This window comes from Carassius auratus, chromosome 8, assembly GCF_003368295.1.
Source record: "Carassius auratus strain Wakin chromosome 8, ASM336829v1, whole genome shotgun sequence".
Lineage (NCBI taxonomy): Eukaryota > Metazoa > Chordata > Actinopteri > Cypriniformes > Cyprinidae > Carassius > Carassius auratus.
The window spans coordinates 29466485-29487322 of NC_039250.1; the positions used below are offsets into that span (position 1 = coordinate 29466485).

At 39.9% G+C, this 20838-nt stretch overlaps 1 protein-coding gene across 2 annotated transcripts in view; it reads right to left on the reverse strand.

Annotated features, from left to right (window-relative positions):
* The window catches only part of gnb1a (guanine nucleotide binding protein (G protein), beta polypeptide 1a), a 28273-nt gene continuing 7435 nt past the window's right edge, over positions 1-20838 (reverse strand). The window contains exons 1-11 of one of the 2 annotated variants that reach the window (XM_026270684.1): positions 13311-13410; positions 9125-9237; positions 7503-7541; positions 7281-7387; positions 4221-4284; positions 3765-3927; positions 3603-3669; positions 3249-3450; positions 2622-2838; positions 2252-2367; positions 1-1799 (exon numbers count right to left, since the gene is read on the reverse strand). In XM_026270684.1, coding sequence (XP_026126469.1) covers positions 2261-2367; positions 2622-2838; positions 3249-3450; positions 3603-3669; positions 3765-3927; positions 4221-4284; positions 7281-7387; positions 7503-7541; positions 9125-9181 — 1023 coding nt within the window. In that variant the 5' untranslated portion in view covers positions 9182-9237; positions 13311-13410 and the 3' untranslated portion in view covers positions 1-1799; positions 2252-2260. Of the gene's footprint in view, positions 1800-2251; positions 2368-2621; positions 2839-3248; positions 3451-3602; positions 3670-3764; positions 3928-4220; positions 4285-7280; positions 7388-7502; positions 7542-9124; positions 9238-13310; positions 13411-20838 lie in introns of those variants that run through there. The other variant, XM_026270683.1, reaches the window with a different exon arrangement.

Consider the following 20838-nt stretch of genomic DNA (forward strand, 5'->3'; position numbering starts at 1 on the left):
TCATCTCAAACTGCTTTTATTACATCTTAAATAACAGTACATTTTAATATAGTTTCTATCTTGCATCCAGCTTCCTGTTGTACACTGACTTTAAAATTAAATACAAAAGATGGATAAAGGTAGAGTGGGAATGCAGAGCTGTAAGTTATTCATATGGAGAGACAAGAGAGGACAGGGAAGAGAGGGAGGAACAAAGAAAATTTAGATTCTTTTTATTTTTATTATTTTTTTTCTTGCCAACTTCCGGCCTAACGCACAACGACAGCACTTTTTTTAAGTTTTTGTACATTTTTTTTTTTTGTACAGAATGTTGCAGAGAAATAACAGAATGGAAGAAATGCCACTACAGCTAAGGAAAGAGCGCTCTTCTTGACACACGTCGAGAGGAACAACAGAAGAACTTCTGCCATTCAGATGCTGCCTCATTTTATTTCATTTTTTTATTAAAGAACAAAAAACCTGTTTGTTACAAAATGTCTCTAGCACTGTCTTTGTATCTGAAATTTTTCTTTTGCTACAGAGAGAGAGAGATTTCTTTGTTCTAGTTATCTGAGTGTGTGTGTGTGTGTGTGTGTGTGGGATTCACAACAGGGACAGAACAGGTCACCATTCACTGTTGTGATCAACATTGTTTGCTTCTCTTTAGTGCATAGCTTCGAAAGTTAAACTAAATTGTGTATGCACAGAGTAGCAAAAGAAAAAAGGAAGAAAAAAAAATAAATACTGTGATGATCCACTTAACAGGCTATTAAAAAAGAAAAGAAAGGGAAAACATCAATGACTTAGTTCCATATGCACCTCTTTAAGCATTTCTACAGCATGCGATCTACGAGTCCCCCCCCCCCCATGGCAGACAACCAAAAGAAGATTTTTTTTCATATATATTTTTTTTTTTTTAACTTAAAAAGTTTTCCATATCATTATTTTCAAACATTGATTTATACAACATGTCATTCACAGAGTAGTAACTGAGCACAGAACGGGCACCTCTGTTGAAACCGAAAAAATGAAGAACCGCCCACCCCTCCTTCAACATCACAGAGAAGAAAAAGATCAAATAAAACGATTAAAATGATTAGTTAATCTTCAATGAATTAGTTTCCAGAAAGCATGAGGAGAAGTATGGTTAAAATTGACATGTTTCATCTTCGAAAATCAAGCATTGGTCATCATGAACAACTCGTGCTTGGTTAGGTTACGTATCTGCAAAACTATCACGTGTGCAAACACAAAGACAAAAAAAGAAAGAAAGAAGAACATTAATAATCAAATTTCCTGGGACGTAATATACAGGCCTGATAGCAGCTAGTGGAGCCCTGATCGAATCCTTGAGCGTTTACTGACGAACAGAAACTTGCAGAACGCCATGCTTGTTTAAATTCCTAACTATTAATTTGATCCCCAAACATTTAAAAACTAGGAGACAAAAGCAGGCCTGTGATCCTGACTGGGGGAGAGGTCCCAAACACGGCCCGTAAAGCTATCGAGCTAGTTTCGTTTAGAAAAACCTCGTGTGTTCAGATTACAGACGGATGACGGTAGCAGTGGAATGAGTGTCTGGTGATCTCAGAACCATGCACAAGTAGCAACTTTCATCCACTTACCAACTACAATCTAGCGGAGTGTGACAATTGTGCTCTTTTCTTTTAGTTTTTTTCCCAAAGAAGAAATGTTTGCTCTTTTGTTGTTTACAGATGTTGGGGTCAGTTCTGTTGTGTTTGAGAAGGAGAGAGGGGAATAAAATCGAACGTTTTCATTTCGGAATGGTCTTCCAGTCAACCTTAGAGTCCGGATGCGATCTGCACGGAAGAGGGAATAATGTCTATTAATGATCAGCGGTGTCCCAGTGTGTTAGTAACAGCAGGTGGCAGGAGAGCTGCACTTAGCTGACATCAGTGCTGGGAGAAGCGGCTGAGGATGTGTTTCTGATGCATCTGCTTTTATTCAGTCACAAGGTGCATCCCAAATCACACACTTATGGACTTCTCTATGATGTTTTGTAGAATAAATGGTGCGAGTAATAGTGTTCACACTGAAACAGAGCGCTTTAAATACCCAGAGGATGCACTTAAATAATCAAAACACTGAAGTGTAGAGGTGAATAGCCATTTTTAACTCGTACACTAGTAGATGTTGTATAAGTGTGTAGTGTAAAGTGCATCATTTGGGACGCAGCTAGTCTTGAGCCCTGAATATCAGCTGATGCATCTCTGTCACCTGTTAAACGAGAAGCTGGAAATGAGCAGTTTACCTGACGGCTTTAATTCCAGATTTTAAGGAAACTATCCCAGGAGCCTGTAGCCACAGCCATCCCGTCATCAGTTACGCCCAAGCAGCTGACGCGGTTATCGTGACCCGCCAAGACCCCTGCAGACACACACACACACACGTCACACGCTTACGATGACACACATCTCATGTTTTATCTCCTCTGTTGACATTCATTTGAAACAGAATGAAGTGTTTAAATAACTGAGGTACAGGAGGCTCTTGTGTTAAAGGAGTGTGGGGCAGATGTGGACCCAGACTGCTGTGTTCAGGTGTTTGTCAGGAGGTTTCAGATGCAGGTGTGTGACCCGTGCATCACTAGGAGCGCAGAAGAGCTCCTCTCTCACACTGACCTGCGCGGTCGGCTTTCAGAGCGTCCCACACGTTGCAGTTGAAGTCGTCGTAGCCGGCGAGCAGCAGGCGTCCGCTCTTGGAGAAGGCCACGGAGGTGATGCCACAGATGATGTTGTCGTGAGAGTAGACCATCAGCTCCTGATCGGCGCGCAGGTCAAACAGCCTGCAGGTGGCGTCGTCCGAGCCCGTGGCGAACGCGTTTCCATTGGGGAAGAACTGAGACCACACGGTGAGGTTAACAACTTACACACGCCATGCACACGCGTCATGGATTCATCCATGTTAACAGTCTTCTAAGCAGTGATGAAGGCTATGTCAATTAGCATTGCATTATAGATAAACTTCATTATAATGAAAATTATAACAAGAACAACACAGATAAACCATATATTGTCATAGTCGTGTGTGTATTTTTCATGCTAATCAATGAAAGCAGTTCAACCTTCGGTGTATTCAGCTAGCGTTATAGGCATTAACTGCTGTTTTTCTTCTGCGGGCTGTATTTAAAGTTTCTCTGGTCTTCGGAGGGAGGGATTTACTGCTGATCACAGACCAGAAGCACATGACTATCTTCTGTCTGATCAAGTCTGATGTATCGTGCAGCGGAGTGTGTGTGTTGTGCTTACACAGATGGCGTTGATGTCGGACTCGTGGCCGGTGAAGGTTTGCCTGCACATGCCTTCCCTGACGTCCCACAGCTTGGCCGAGGCGTCACAGGCGCCCGACACGAACAGACGAGTGTCCGGGGCCAGAGACAGGGACATGACATCACCGGTGTGACCTGCGAACGTGGTGGTCTGCTGCCCGGTCTCGATATCCCACAGAGCACTGCAGCACACCCACAAAGACATGATCCAGTGCTCGAGGAAATCACTAAAGGCTACACCGTTAAAACCAGCAGAGTTGTGTTCATTTGAAGACAAAGCACAGGTCAAAGGTGAAATCTGACACCGGGAGAGTTGTAAAGTGTGTGTTCTCACCAGGTGGTGTCTCCGGAGCTGGTGACGATCTGGTTATCGTCCAGGAAGCGGCAGCAGGACAGGTATCCTGTGTGAACACAGCAGGAAGGAGAGCGTGACTCGCTCCAGATTCACTCCGCTTCTGTACAGACACAAACGCTGGAGTGTGGTGCAAGCGCTCACCTGTGTGTCCGGCCAGCTCACGGCTGACGCGCACGTTCCCCTCGCGGGTCTTCAGGTTGTAGATGGAGCAGATGTTGTCCAGGCCTCCACAGGCCACATAGTTTCCAGACGGGGCATAGGCGCAGGTCATGACCCACGAGGAGCGCAGCGGGATAGCGTGCACCTACACACACGTCAAACACCTTTTAGTGATCGCTACTAATGCTGAATCTCTATTAGCCTGAAGTGCACACAGATGACAACAGGAAACAGGTTTGCTGGCTCTACTTGTATCATTGCACAACTGTGTCAGATTTTACAATAAAATACAATCAGAATTAATGATTCTATACTTCTTCTATATTACCAGGGGGTTTTAATAGTGAAGCAATGATGCTTTAGTGATGATAAAGGGAGCGCTCTTTGTCCATTAGCGTGTAACATTCATAATCACGTGTGTGTGGCTTTCACATGTACCTTGTTTGTAGTATAGCTGTCCCAGATAATGAGTTTTCCATCCTGAGAAGCGCTAACCAGAAGCCTGCAAACACAGACGGAGAACCGTATAAAACATGCGTATGAATACGAAGGGCATGCTTTCCATTATTTTGAGACGAAAGTAGTAAAAGAAAAGAAAGCAGTGTTCACATGATATACATAAATGCAACAATATGGGAGATTGGCTAATGATTGTTAGCTACAGGCACAGGAATATTTCAACTTCAAGAGACATATTACTTTTACAAAAGAGTTCCTAAATATTAACTGACTGATGTCATCCTAGAAGTAGATCTAGAGGAGACGTCTACATTAAGCCATTAGTTGGTCTGTATGGGTGCCGCTACAGTACAGACCAATGTTTCCTCCGGAGATAATATATGATTACAATAAAATCAGAAATGGCATGAAATGATGACTGAATGTCTGTCTGTAATTAGAAAAGCTTCTGTGGAGACAGAATGAAGATCAGACACACCTCCTTAATATTTCACTAATATCTCACACTATATTTGCTTTAGAACTATTTAATTGTGTGTGATTAAAGTAAAAATAGCACATTAAAATGATAACGCATTTAACACGCCTGTCCAGCAGAGACCTGTACTCCTGATGAGATTCAGGATATGAGGGCAAAAAAACGAACATTTCTGTCTTATATTTAAATCTATGAGTGTAACTATACACGTGTTCGTATTGAACCATTGGTACGAGGCTTTCAGTTGGGTATGCATTACAAACCGAATGATTATGTATTTTAAAAACGGGTCTACTATACAATGAATTATAGCCCTATTATTAAAATATTAACACTGCAGTCCTCACTAAAAATCAATGAAATAAAAAGCTTTTATTTTAAGCACAGACTTTTAACACTACATAGGTTTCTTCTCTTTTTTTTCCCACTATATACGGGCCACAAGACAAATATTAAGCGTATAAATTAAAACAAATAGCAATATATTGTTATCAGGTTATGTTGAAGTAGATTCTCGTCGTCTCAGAGAGATGATGCAGCGTCTGATGCCAAAAGCTCAATCTTTCCATTTTGACCTTCACTTTCTGCAGTGGATTGACTGAGATTAAGATGTTGGCCGGCATTACTCTTGCTCAAAGTTATTATTCAATTTTTTTTTAACTCATTCATGCTCATTTAAAACATATTAATCTTGTAGCATTATTTATGCAATTCTAATTGCAGTTTAAATTAATTCATGCCACGTATACAAGTCTGTTATAGGGATGTAACAATGGACCCAAGCCGGTTGAAAAACTATAAAAATATGTGCCGATTCAAGCGGTTTGAGAGGTTAAATGAATCATGATAAAGTTGGGCTGGGCTTTATATGAATGTATTTCTGAAGGTAACAGAGGTATCAGGGGTTAAAGTTTTCCGGGACCGGGCGGGCAAGCACATGCAAAGCATGCAATAACGGTGACAACTTTAACATTTGAAAGGATACTATGGCAAAGTTATTGCTTTCTTTATTCAAACTGATTTTCTTTGTTATGGATATATGATTGACCTGAAGCTGTATCATACACTTATGAGCTATATCACCGATTACCAACACTAGGGATGTGACGACACACTTAGCTCACGAGATGAGACAAAATACAGATACTTGGTTCGCTAGAACATGACAATATTTTAACACTGTTTTTTTATTACAAAAAGTAAAAATATAGAATATATTAGAAATATTTTAACTAATCTAGGGCTGTAACTACTGATTATTTTGACAACGTAGTAATCTGATATTTGATTTTAGTAACACAAACAAAAGCTAAAACCAGGCTTTAGTCTGACTAATTCTATAGAAACTAACGATGAGCCAATAATAATTGGCTAAAATAAAATATCAAAGCCAATAAATTGCATGATTGTACTGAATAACACTGTTAAAATACATAATGCAACGTCTATACATATCAACTTCAGTACATTAAGCATTAAAACAAACACCTACAGAGGGCACCAACGGTGACGTTTCACTTTATGTGTTCAACAATGTTTGACAATGACTTCACTAGGTTGTACTTATTCGCAAACATTCATTTTGGAGTTTTATTTGGAAATAATAGTTGGAAAAATGTCAACTATTTGACCGTGAGAAAAGACATTTCCAAAACTTATGAAGGAATGCCAAACATTTAAAGCTTTCGGTTTTCTAACACAAAGTGTGATAAAGGCCTATACTTTTCTAAAAGAAAATGGATATGGATGATGGATATTTTTAAAACCATTAAGAGCTTTTACACACTGACTTATTTTCAAGACAATTAAGCACATTTACCTCCAATATTCATTACTGTGTAGGGTGACCAAAGGTCCATGGGTTTGGCTTGGTTTCTTACTGTTTTCATACTTGCTGAAGGTAATGACTGAATAGTAGGCAACGGTAGTAGCAGGCATTGTACATAATAAACCAATCTTGGTTAAAACCTGGACATTTTAGGCAATTTAGAAATCCCATCCAGGGCATGTCCAGGAAACAACAGCTCTCACTACTGTGGTACGATAACCAAAATAAATAGAGTTCTTAAAGCATCTATAAATCATGGAAACATATTTCCTATTGAAAACAAAAAGAAGTCCGCAAAGCAAAGCTCTTACAATACAAACATTTCACGTGATACTCTTATCAAAATGTTTGTATTTTTGGAGTCTAGCTGTATCAACTTTTTTCTGTTTTCATTCACATATTTTGTCGAGCAACCCATTTGAGAGCTTTTCCAGTGATGTGTGTGCTTTTGTTTTTGATTTAGCACAATGAAAATCAATCTTTACGGTCCTGAGACAAATCTATTTTTTTAATGAGAAACGTTTTCTTTTGATTTTGCAGTAAGTGTGATCCAGACATGATTCTGTGATTGCCTCAACGGACTCAAAGGCAAAGCTATAAGTGATCTCTACTGAGCCAATCACGTACTGCGTGGATGTAGCCAAAAATCATCTTTGCTGCTGAAGATCACTAAACATGACTCCTCATCTGCACTTCTACTGCTAGTTTACTGCACAGGGCTCGACGGGATCACCTTGAGTCAGTGCCCCAGTGCATGGCGTAGATCTTGGCCAAGTGTCCCCTCAGTGTCCGTCTGGTGCGCATCTGAATCCGCCCCACAGGCTCAATATTGGCTGTGATCTAACAGAAACACATGAGAACAGATCTAGTTCACCAGAGACCCAACTGAAACTCCATCCGAAAACAACAAGATGACATGAGAAGTGACAGAGGTTTGATGTTGAGCGAGTCCTACCTGAGAGAGGGTGGCATCCGCACAGGCTTTCCGTGCATCCTGGAGAAGAGATGCACAGATCAGACCACTAATACATACACCATCAGTCTCATAGGTCAGAAATGCTAAATTAGTGTCATAACCAGGCTTCACATGACTGAAATAGTTCAGAGTGACGAGCAAAGAGCCTTGTCCTTTGTCACAGTTAAAGTGATGCTATCATGCTTTTTCACACACAATGTCTATGGTAAGAGGCAGGACATTTCCAAACCAGGCGCTGAGTGCTGTCAATCACAGCACACACTGGCCCAGCAAACCAATCACAACACACGCTGGCCCAGCTAACCAATCACAGCACATCTCGTATTCCAGAAGGCGGGCCTTCATTTGATACAGGAACAATTCGAGCCGTTCATGACAGACTGGAGAAAGAGGTGTTGAAATAATGTAAAATGTGAAAAATAATTAGGAGTGCGCCGATCACCATCGGCTGATCGTTATGCGCATCTCGTCAGTAAAGCCGGTTCTCTAATCAGCGGTTAATTCCCTCAGGTGCGTGATTTCACATAGAGCAGCTTTTACTACACAGAGCCATTGTTAACTGAGAAACTGCGCCAATCCACGGTCATTTTCAGCGTTTATTTTTTATTCTCAGTTAACAATGGCTCTGTGTAGTAACAGCTGCTCTATGTGAAATCACGCACCTGAGGGAATTAACCGCGGATTAGAGAACCGGCTTTACTGACGAGATGCGCATTAACGATCGGCCGATGCTGATCAGAGCACCCCTGAAAATAATGTGTTTTATCAAACAACTTAGTATTAGACCCTGTTCTAGTATTCCCCCAAAACAAAATCATGACTTTGTAAAAAAGCATAATAGTACCCCTTTAAGATAGAAACTAGCCCAGAAGGGAGGATCCACCCCTCATCGGGCCTGGTTATGACACTGCACAAGTAAAAACACATCTGTGAGTAGACATGTGCCGGTATTCAGTAATGCGATAGATCACAGTAACGAATATCCACAGTACTGTTATCGTGGGCACTTTTAAATACAGTAAATAATTATATATTACAAATTAATCCGAATTTGGAATGCATTTTAAGAATACTTTTCCCATCAACTGCTCAAATGCTGTATGCTGCTTGAAAGACGAGTGTGTGCTCTGATGTAAACAAGCACACATGAGAAGCATGTTTTTACAATGCATATAATAATACATAATATAAATATGTAATGTAATAGAAGCCTATGTAGAAGCGATATCATTGACTTGATGGCAAATAAATGCACAGACACCATTTAAACTGAACAGAGATGACATCACTGAATTCAATGATGAACTGCCTTTAACTATCATTTTGCATTATTGAGACACTGTTTTCCTAATGAATGTTGTTCAGTGCTTTGACGCAATGTATTTTGTTTAAAGCACTATATAAATAAAGGTGATATTGATGTAATTAAAATGAATTTCAATAAGTTTAAATATAGTTAAAAATCACATTTATTTCAAAGCTGCGGGAAGCACTGAAATGTACTGATGCACAGTTAAAGGGCCTAAACGTGTGACGTGTGGCAGCATCTGCTGTGTCAAGCGTGTGTGTGTGTGTGATGTTGTGTGTGTTTAGAGACTGACTCGGATCTGGTTTTTCAGCTGTTCAGCCTCCTGGCGTAACTGGTCGAGTTCGCTCATTTTCTTCCGCTCGGCGATGGGCTTCACTCCGTCCGCTCACTGGCGCTCGCACTGATCTGAAACACAAATATCATCACCCTGTTAGTGTCATTAAACAGCTGTACATCGTGTGGGATTTAAACAGGACACATTTAGAGACATATCAACACACCTATTTCAAGACTTGTGTTGAGCTGCTGGACAAACGTTCTGCTCTGAGCAGTACTGCCTTCGCTGAAACAGCACACACAGATCTGTATTTTGGGTTGAGTTTGGCCTGATCTATTGGCCCAGAACACACCCCATTCCAAACCTGTCTGATCGACACAGAGTCAGCCTCATCACACACCGCTCGTTCAGCCCACATCACTGCTGTGTGTGTGTGTGTGTGTGCACAGCTGACACCCGGCAGCGCTATAGTTAGAGCGCTGGACACAGATAGAGAATGCATCTCCTCTCTAATGAAGGGATGCGAGCACATCTCTCTCCGCCTGTGTCCTTGCCAACCGTGAAGCTGTGCTTAGCAACAGTGCGGTGCAGCGAGCCTGTGCTAAAGATCAGCAGCACATCACAGCGCTAACCCAACGCTTCACACAACAGCCGAGAGCAGCTGATCACATCACAATAAGTGAACACCACGCTCAATTAGATCTTAGTTTGATCAAATCTACTCCACTACGACACAGGAACAGGACTCTGATGCTGATCTAAACCAAGCAACATCAGGGTTTGTTTGGGTTTGTTTCAGACACTGATGTGTTGTTTGCGTTAAAGGATGTACCCTTTACCTTTGTATACATGCAATTTAATAGTTCTCCTACACACATCTGACTGTGTGTTCACAACAGACGCAATTATTACACGTATTTGGACACTTGAACATTTTGAGTTCATTCGCTTCATTCGCGCGTGAAATTAACTTCACAACAGACACAAATTTGCATCGTGGGAGGGGCTTATGCAGCATTGTGATTTCAACCACCATTTTTATTCGGATAATTCTCAAAATATTACTGTTTTTGTGTCATGAAATGTAGTTTTAAAAGTATTTCAGGCGAGAATGTAGTTGTGGTAAACTCAAATCTGTGGTCTATTTATAAAGACAGCGTCTATTTAAAAATGTGTTTCACAGATTTTCGGAGACGAGCTCCATGCGATCAGCGGGAGCTCAGTGATCACGTATCCGTCGAGAGCACTCTCACCTCGGCTAGTCCTTTGACATTTGCCGCTGGCTCTGATGTCTCTTTAGTGGTTCAAGATAAAATATAACTAGTTTGGGGTAAATCTAATCTTTGGTCTTTATTGAATTAATCTATTAATATGTTTTTATATATATATATATATATATATATATATATATTAGGGGTGTAACGATACGCGTATTCGTATTGAACCGTTCGGTACGACGCTTTCGGTTCGGTACGCGGTACGCATTATGTATACCGAACGGTTCGTTGGAGTAATTAATTATATTTGAAAAAAAAAAAAAAAGAGAGAGAAAGAAATATAATGATATGCGTTCAACAAGGTAGCCCAATAACCCAAACAACGTAACAGGCAACGCCCCTGACACTCCCGAAGAAGAAAAAAACACCATCTTATATGTTTATGTTAGGCTACTCAGCAGGCGCTCGCTCACTCAGTACGCGCTGAAGGCTCGTTGCAAAATAGCCAATGCGTTTAACAGACTAGAAATGAGAAGATCCTCCAATAACCAACAGGTCTGGTGTTTGGGTGCACTTTGGATTCCCTTTAAGCTATAATGGTGATGGCAAGAGAGTGGTGGATAAATAAACAACGGTATGTCGCATCTGCAACATGACAGGGTACACCAGCGGGATTACAAAAAAAAACAAAAAAAAAAAACAGCGGGATTATCTGGGATATATGCGTCAGTACTATCTGGGAAAAGACGAAAAAAAGGAGAAACATGCACGCAGCAAACTATCCCTGCAGCATTTGGACACTATAGCTTACAGGGAATCCAACCCAAACACCAGACCTGTTGGTTATTTTAGGATCTTATATTTCTGGTCTGTTAAATGCATTAGACATTTTGCAACGAGCCTTCAGCGCGTGCTGAGTGAGCGAGCGCCTTAGGGGCCGTTCACATATCGTGCCTAAAAACGCATGGAAAACGCTAAGCGCGTCTTTCTCCTGAGGCGTCTGTCTTTGCTAAGCAACAATGACGTGCTCTCTCCATGAGACGCGGAAATTTCAGCGAAGGATAAATGGATTTGCAGCTCTAAAAATCGCTTGCAGTAGCTCTGCTACTGAATTTATTTCAAAATTGCAATCCATATACAACTATGATCAGCTGTTCCTTCATCTTGGCTGAGCTCTCAACGTTGTTACGGGAAAGGATGAAGCTGATTGGTTGGTTCTTGTCACATGACCCGCGGTGCGCTTGCAGCATTCTGAAAAGTTGAGATGTTTTTACATTTTGCTGTATCTAAAACGTATCGAACCGAACCGAACCGAACCGTGACATCAGTGTATCGTATCGAACCGAACCGTGAATTTTGTGAACCGTTACACCCCTAATATATATATATATATATATATTCACACACACACACACACACACACACGCAAGATCCTTTTTATTCCTGTTTCTGTTAAAGTATGAAGTAGTATCATACAGCTCCGGGTATCAACATACAGCGACTATAACTTTGTCCTCCATTGTTGTTTCGTCACGTCTACTAAGAGCAAGCTCCTGATTGGTTAACACGGCGCAAAATTCAGACAAAAAGGTCCGATTTTTCAACTCAACGCGCTTCGCCGGAAACACTCAATTCGCACAAAATGCACCGCAGGTTGTCTATTCGCATCTTTGCATTGACTTAACATTGAAATCACTTGCACCAGACGTTCTATTGGCATCGTGTGTGAACACACCATAACGCTTGCTTGGTGCGATAAACATTTGAATATGAATGACCAGTAGCTAATCTGTTTAGTCAAACATGATTATTTTTCTACGAATTCTACGTGATGTAGGATTTTGGTTATACCGCTCACCTGAAGCTTCTCAGCATGTTATAACCATTGGTGTGAACCAAGCGGCAACCTCTTGATCTCTCTTGTGAAGCCAACAAGGAAGAGACTAAAACTAATTCATCGACTGGCCGCTTGATGCTGGCTGCAGAAGGGAGTCAGTCCCATGTTTACATTATTTTGGTCTATATAGCTAATTTTGCCCTTCATGACAACTGTGAAGGGGGTGAATTTTTTTATAACCCATCCGTTGAAATTATATTATGCCTTAAATTTCTAGAATCAACTGATGCCATTATTAATATCCACTAGCCACTTGAGTGACAGGTTGATTGCCGCTGTGGACACCGTGGTTGAGCTGGGTGGGCGTGGCTTCAGCTTTTTGCCCATTTTCGATTATCCGAGAGTAATGTATGGTGACACGCTGCCAAGATGGCGACGGCCGGCTCCGCCCACTTTTGGATTCAAATACGCTTTTCGGAAACCTATGGCTGACATCACGGACACTACGTCCATGTTTTTATACAGTCTATGGTGTGAACTAGGGATGTGCAAGACTAGCTGACTAAATGTCAAGTGAAAAACCCCTATTAAAACCCCTGTGAAACCATAGGTGGTTCCCCACCTGGTACCCCTTCTGTACTTCACCAAAATACATGATTCCAGAGGTAAAAGCTTGAATTATATGGGTCAAGAGTTGGTTCGGTGAACAGATAGAGCAGAAGAAAGTGTGAGTGGACAGAGACATGAACCTTGACCCGTTCTCAATGTCACTCCTGTAATCCAGGGACACAGTTGATTCAGCGCGTCCACACAAATCCTGTTAACACCAAATCTGCTGATGAACTCTCCTGCTGACCCAAATCCACTGCCGACACTTTCACTCGCATCGCACGTCAAAGTGAACAAGAATATGAAATCTGACCAACTTTAGTAACTAGTGTGAATCTGAGTGATCCTTCTGCATGCACACACTCCAACAGAAAGACTACAGGAGTCAAGTCTTGTGTAATTCAACATAAGGCTAATCCGACTCAACACAAGAAGCCATCAAAAATGCTGCCGAAAAAGCACACAGTTCCTGTCCGGACCTCAAATTGCCATCCCCTCATGTGTGCCGTCTGATTTCTAGAGGAAAGTAAAGCCCTACCTGGATTTTGTTTTCCTAGACACAGCTCCCGAGCCTCCAATGGCCAAAGACCTTCTGAATGGATCTACACTGGATAAACGCCTCACCAGAACGACAGCAGCTGATTGGCTGGCTCCATGTTTAGATGCAAAGATGTGGTTTAAGCCGCACATAATCCAGCTGATAAAGTGTCATGTTAATATTGCTAATACAGGGTCAGCCGCTGCACCAATGTACGGCTTTACCTTCACATCAACAACACCGCTCTAAAACTACACATTCACCATCAAGATCAACTCCAGAGCAAACCCTGCCTGCAGTATAATAACCACACACAGTCATTCCACATACACAACCAATATGAACTAACCAAGAAATGCAAGAGCATAACTCAGTAAAAAAGAAAGAAAGAAATGCCCCCTCACACTGACCTGCTTTTATGCCCAGCAAATTTCCTAATATAAATATTTGGGGTCCAGTGCTTGAATTTTGAATATTATTGTTAAACCTACCTGAAAATCTTAGAGCACAGTTAATTTGTTGTATCTTCTTACTGTATTTGTTTGTGCCATTGCTTGTCATTAATCTATTACCATTTTATTCCTATTTACTTGCCTTTTTTAGTTTAAATAATTCAATTCAGAGTTTGAAAGCTTTATTATTATTATTATTATTATTATTATCATCATCATTCACAATATAACCCCATTCCACCAAATAAAAAAAAATCCCCCCATAAGAGCCACCCCCCATTTTCCAAAACTGAACAATTTTCAAAAACATTAGCATTTCTGAATAAAACATTTGAGTGAATTATTTAATGAACCATTCAAAAGACACTCGACTGCTTCATTCCATTTGAGTGAATCTACTGAATCAATGACTCACTCATTAAGACCATCACTTTCTGCCACAGTTTTAGGGCTGCTCAATTGCTCGATTTTGGCAAAAATCATAATCATGATAATTTTGGTCAACATTGTAATCATGATTATTTAACATGATTATGAGGGGGCCATATGACCAAAACTTTTTGTGAGTGATTTAAAGATAGTGATACATATCAAATATGTATTTCCTGTAAATAAGGTTGCTATGACTTCTACACTGTAGAGACCAGCGGAATCACAAACAAACTAAATGTTTTCAAAATTATTTAAAATAATTAAACTGTCAGTAATTAAAAAAAAAAAGCTAAGGACAAATACAATAGAAAAGATACAAATTAAACAAAGTTTAATTTATGTTTATGTGCTTTTTTTTATGTAAGTCTAAAGCTGTTTGATTATTTTATTTATTCACTATACTATTTATTATTAATGTCTCATTTTAGTTTCAGTTTGGCTCTAGTATTATATTTATTTTAGTTTATATGAAAGGATCACGTAGCATGGTACAGCCTACTACAGAATTGAATAAAACGTAAAATAAATAGACCGCGGTCACTTTAAGAGTTGCACGGATCCAAATTACTGTTACGCGCGTACTCTTTACGTTAATTTATAACATGACTGACCAAAGTATAAATGAATAATCACCAAGCACAGCATTTTGACAAATTTGTGCATGTATTTGACCGTTTATGCGCACACAGTGTCCTGTTCTGTTCTGTCTCTGAGCGCATTTCTCTTCCGGAGAAGCGCATGTTCTCTTTGTTAATGCTTATAAAACATGAATAAATATACTTCGATAAATCAAACACGTCCTATTTTGCAAATGGAGGAACGAAAGCGCAGTGCTGCAAAAGGAGCCGGAATAATCGTTTCATCTCAATTATTGAATTGTAATAATTGAAAATCAAAATCGAACCGTTCAGTTTGATTAATTCCACATCCCTACATAGTTTTAAATCTAAAATATAATTTAAGTGATCTAACATTACTCAAAATTATATCTTATATTTAACATTAATCTCACTGCATTAATGCAACTGAAGTGTAAATGCATTCATGCCACACTTTTAGAAAAAAGTCCTGAAAATAGGGCCATATTGATGTATGATGATGTAGCTTAGGGCCGTTTCATAGTCAACGCATCTGTACGCATAGGCGTCCCCGAGGCTACGCATCGTTACGCTTCGGCCGCCATTATGCGTCAGTGCGTAGCCAAATGTGTCGTCCTAGTTTTTGATACGCGACGCGCCGATTCACACAATACTATGCGTTGTCGGTGGGGGCGACATTGCAAGTATTGTACATTAATTCAAGTATATTGTGTTTACAGAAGAAGAAGGTTTGAATACAATGGCGAGCGAAGAGGAAAAATTATGCGAACTTATACGTATTCATCCACATTTATATGATAGTTCATCAGCAACAGAATACACTCCTTTTCAGTTGCCATTTTGATCTGAATATCACGCGACCCGAGTCTACTAATATCACCCGACTCTACTGCCCCCTGTTGCGTGAGCGGTGTATGGCATACACGCATCACCCGTGACGCTTGCGTTCACTGTTTAGACTATGAAAGGGAGCGCGTCGCTCGCGTCGCTTGCTTGCGTTTCTTGCGTTGACAATGATATTTTAATATTTAGCCAATTTCCTTATTAAAGTCATTTCAAATTTTAAAAAAGAGTGAGATGAACAGGTGTTAGTCAGATAAAAGTCCTTTCTGTAGAACCACAGAATAAAGCCTAGAACCCTGAGGAGAGTACAGTGGTTTTCTCTTGACACTGAAGGGTGGACTCTTCTGTAGAGGACAGGAAGGAAATACAACTGGAAGAGCTTCCTGTGGAGACTGCTAATGCACTGAAACATTAAGCAGGACCTCAAAAACAAACCATCACTTTACAGCATATTAGCCTGAAGACCACATTAAAAGCACAGTCTTCTTTCCTATGCTGACGTATTCCTGTTGATTCAGGAAGATTTTTTATTATTCTTTTATTTTTTTCATAATCAATAGGCTTTGTTTTACAGCTTCAGGCCCCCAGACCGCTCACAATACACCCCATTTCAAAGCAGCTTTAAATAAATTCATACAGTTAATGTCCATAAAGCCTTACATCCACATTTATCAGTTTAAGAAAGAAAAAGAACAAATGTCTCCATAAAGCATGAGAAAGCAGACGTTAGCGTGTCCGCAGTAAGATCAGTGTGGTACGGAGGGAGCGGGGCACTGCCTCTATCACACGCTGCCCTGTTTCTGCTGGGGTTTAATAATTTAGGACCCCCTGCCCCACAGACACCAGCACGAGCTGCAGGCCGTTAACTCCTTCCTGTCTGATCCTGCAGCAGATACAATCAGTGTGTCACGCTCTGACACAGTCACACATCACATCATAACTGAGCCCGATCAGCTCCGATCAGCAGAAGATTAGCGCTCAGGCCTGAAAGCATTGATCACGTGATGTGAATGACGCCATGATCTAGGGAAGGTGTTTTCCACCAGGAAGTTAAAAGCAGTGTGGTCAGACCGGACTGTTCATTCCCTGACATTTCTGAATGGAAATGTAGATTCAGGACACTGTAAACTTCTACACTGAACATGAGCTATGACTATGACACATTCAGATCATATACGTTTAACCAGGCGAGGCTGGGTGTGCCTCAGACGTCCTCAGGAGTGAAGTGAAGCCCCCTTGAGCACATGTGATGTTTCAGACGGCAGGGCAAGTGTAAGCACATTAATCAGATACGGATCACAACTGAAAGAGCATGTAAACGGACATAAAAAACTAAACCGGATATAGGCAACCATTCAGAATTGGGCATCAAGACCTGCAGTGTGAATGAGGCTATGGAACAATAGCAGTATTTTCTAGTATGCAATAACAGTGTAAATTATCATTTTTATCAGAACTATTAAATGGATGCTGCCTTATTGGGACAATATAAGCCCACCCTATACCCTACATTATTTAAAACTTTTTGATTATTTTGATTTTCCTTGCATGCCTTTTCTGATGTGATAAGAGATGTGAAAAGGGAGAAAAACTAGTTCGGTAAAAGGCAGATTAGAACTTGGGTCGATCGATAAAGAATGCTTTCTGATTACAGTCTTTTAGTGATTAAGCTATAGCATATGTGTGTATTTATACTTAACCTATACACTATAGACTACGGTTTTTCATCGACTGTATCATGCGTCTGGTCCAAATACCATTTTTTGGGCTTCGAAGCTTCAGTAGTAGTCAACACCGAATATTTAACCTTTAAACTGCAGAAAATGTTGTTTAGTTGTTGTTGGTTTAGGATATAGTGTTTATATTTTAACCCATTTTTTTCCACATCATAGCTTACACAGATACAAACACTATATTTGTGTTAGTTTAATATCTAATGAATGAGAAGTGTTGACTGCAGATGGATGTTTGCAGGCCGGTGCACTGATTGTTCAGATACGGCACGCGTCACATGACCGAGTCAGCTGAGAGCATGCATTACAAACAGGAAATGGAGGGTGGGGTGAGCTGCAAAACTAGAACAAAGACACACGCGTGTGCGTGCACAAACACTCACTGCTGCTCACACACATCCAGACGCCCAAAGACACAGCTGATCACGGCTATATGCTGTGTTTTATTCTTCTGGGTAACACAATGCTGGTCTACACTGAATTAGAAACAGTCTTACCCTCCTGAAGGGATTTGAGTGTTATAATTAACTAACTTTGATTAAAGAACCATGTCATTTCTCTCCCACATCTGTCTACACTCATTAAAGTCACAATAGTTTAAGTGTCTTTAACAACTGTATAGTAACATGTCAAATAAATAATTTGACAGGGATCCAAACAGGGGGGACAGGGGAGAATTTGGGCAAGTTTCACATGGAAATTATTTGAAAGATATTTACATGCTGTTTTATAGTTACTTTTAGTTTTGTCTATTTTTTTATTACCTTGTAGTCCAAAACCATTATTTTCCACACACACACAAAAAAAATCAATAAAATAAAAATGAACATCTTGATTTCACAAAAACCCAAATCCCATGATATAAACGATGAAGTGTCACGCAGGCTGTTTAAGATGATACTGACTGATACGACAGCAGCGATGAGCTGAAATGGTAAATGCTTGCCCTCTCTCTCTCTCTTCAGCGTTCCCCATCTCAGACCTCAAACACACAAGATTGCCCTTTTTAGAACATTTTAGAAGTACAGAGTAAAGAATACATACTGAAATAACCAGTTCTTATTTACTCTTGTAAGTTTTTTTAGACCACTAAATTAACATTACCAGAGTCCCACCTCAACGGATGCCAAAGTTTAGCTATTTTTTTTTTTTCAAATGTATGACTATTATTAAATGTATTATTGGCCATCTGCAAAACAAACAGCTCATCTTTATCTACTACTAACTGCTCTCTGAAGCAAAAATCTGAAACAATGTATCATTGGTTAACAATTGGTTACTTTTCTTCTTTTTTTTGACCTTTAACCTTCAATACACTAATGTACCAAACTTGAGCATTCTGGAATAATTCGCAGCAACTTTTGTACCTTAATTATTAAATAATACAAGTGCATTCCAAATTACAATTTGTACTAGACATTCTTGGGCAGAATTTATGTTGGACTATATTTTAAAAGTAAGTATTTTTAAGTTGTGCTCATTTCAGAGCAACGTCCAAAAGTAAAACAGGCATCTGACGACAAAGGTTCAAATGAATTTGATTTCCCATCATGCTCTCTGAATGCACATCCACTAGACACTACACAAGCGTGTCCGTCTGTAGCCTGAAGTGATAACATGTATGAAGCATTGAGTGTCCAGCAAATAAATGCACACATAATGAATAGGCCTGAGTGCTTTGTGTGTGTGTGTGTGTGTGTTTGACAGCATGCGCCTGCAGCCCTTCACCGAGCACAAAGCATGTAATATTTAACAGCACTCGATGCCCCTCCAGACACACTCCAGCAGCAGCTCACGCAGCGAACAGACGGACAATGCAGGAGGAGGAGGACGGAAATGATGAAGATGCTAGAAGGCATGTCTTAAAAGCATGATTCTTTGACTCCATTCTGCCCTTTCAAACAAACACAAGCATCATCACTGGACATCCATCCTCGAGGTAAAGCTACACACAAGTTACCAACTACACAACCACATAAAGCTCATGACCGGCTGTGAAGAAGGGAAGACGAACATCCGAGTTTTCCTGTGCCATCAATAGCACATCTATTTATAAGCTGTTGTTTTAGAGGATGTGCAGCGCTGAGCTGGTACAGAAAAAAAGCCCCAATGCAATGCACCAACACACTACTGAGTGCACACTAATGCTGATGTGTGACTAGAGTTTCATTTGGGTTGCTAGATTTGAGTGAGGAGTATATCAAATGTTTGCGTTCAACAATTATGTATTGATTTCCAATAGATCACATGAGTAGGTCTGGTGTGCGCTTCTCCATCAAAACAGCCGAAAACACTGACCGTCTGCCATCGTTTTCGTCAAGAAGTCACCATATGGGATTGTTTCAAAATAAATTAAATACTGTTACTTATTTTGAGATATTTGTGCATATAAAAACACAAGATATATATATATATATATATATATATATATATATATATATATAGCATTGTAATATTGGTCAACCGATATTATTGGCCTTATATTTGCATTGCATTTAAACAAGTCTTAAAACAATCGCCAGCTTTGATTAATTCAGCTGTTAGATGAACTGTATGATACACAGTATGAATCTGCTTATATTGCATATTTTATGAAGTTGAAAATATTTTTCAAATGGACTTTTCTGATTTTCAATTATTAATTATAGTAAAATAAACAAATTTTATTATGAATGTGTTATTAACTATATTTCAATTCTACAGAAAAAAATGTTTTCTACTGACCTATATTTTAATGCAGAGCCAAAACTATCAAAATGTGAGATCAATTATTATTATTTTCCCCTGAATGTATGCATATTACTCAACACTGGTTAGTACACACTTTTCCTTTTCTTGTGTAGAGCACAGGACAGGGTCAGCAGTGAACTCAAGATGGCCTGATCACACAGCGTTCATTTCCTCTTTCCCCACTGAACACGGGCAGAACTATAACACAATCAGATGTTATGATCTGTGTTCATTCAGTGATGAAGCCTTAAATCACAGAGTTAGAGCTGGGACATATGTGATGCACGATTGAGCTGAATTTGAAGGGAAGTGCACTTGTTTAAGTCTGTTGGTCACGTGACATACCGAAAGCGATTGTGGTGAATTCACTTGTGGTTGAACAGAATGACATGGGAGAATCATTCTGCCAGCATGTCCATTAACAGGCCATTAAAGACCACTAACACAAGTCTGCTCTATTTTAAGCCATCAAAGTGAGCACAACAACAGAAGACAACACATGAATGCTATGATGAAAACAGCACCAGAGCAGTCACAGATTCTCTTCAGTTTCTGCTTCTGGTACGGTTGCATTAGTACGGTTCACATCTGGACACTTTTCACTGATTTCACAACAACCATAAAACTATATGCTTTATCTTTGGCAACAAAAGTATTTTAGAATATACACATGTATAATATTTTTATGAAGCAAATTTATTATGTTTTCTTTTTCAATAAAACCTAGAATCTAAAAGCT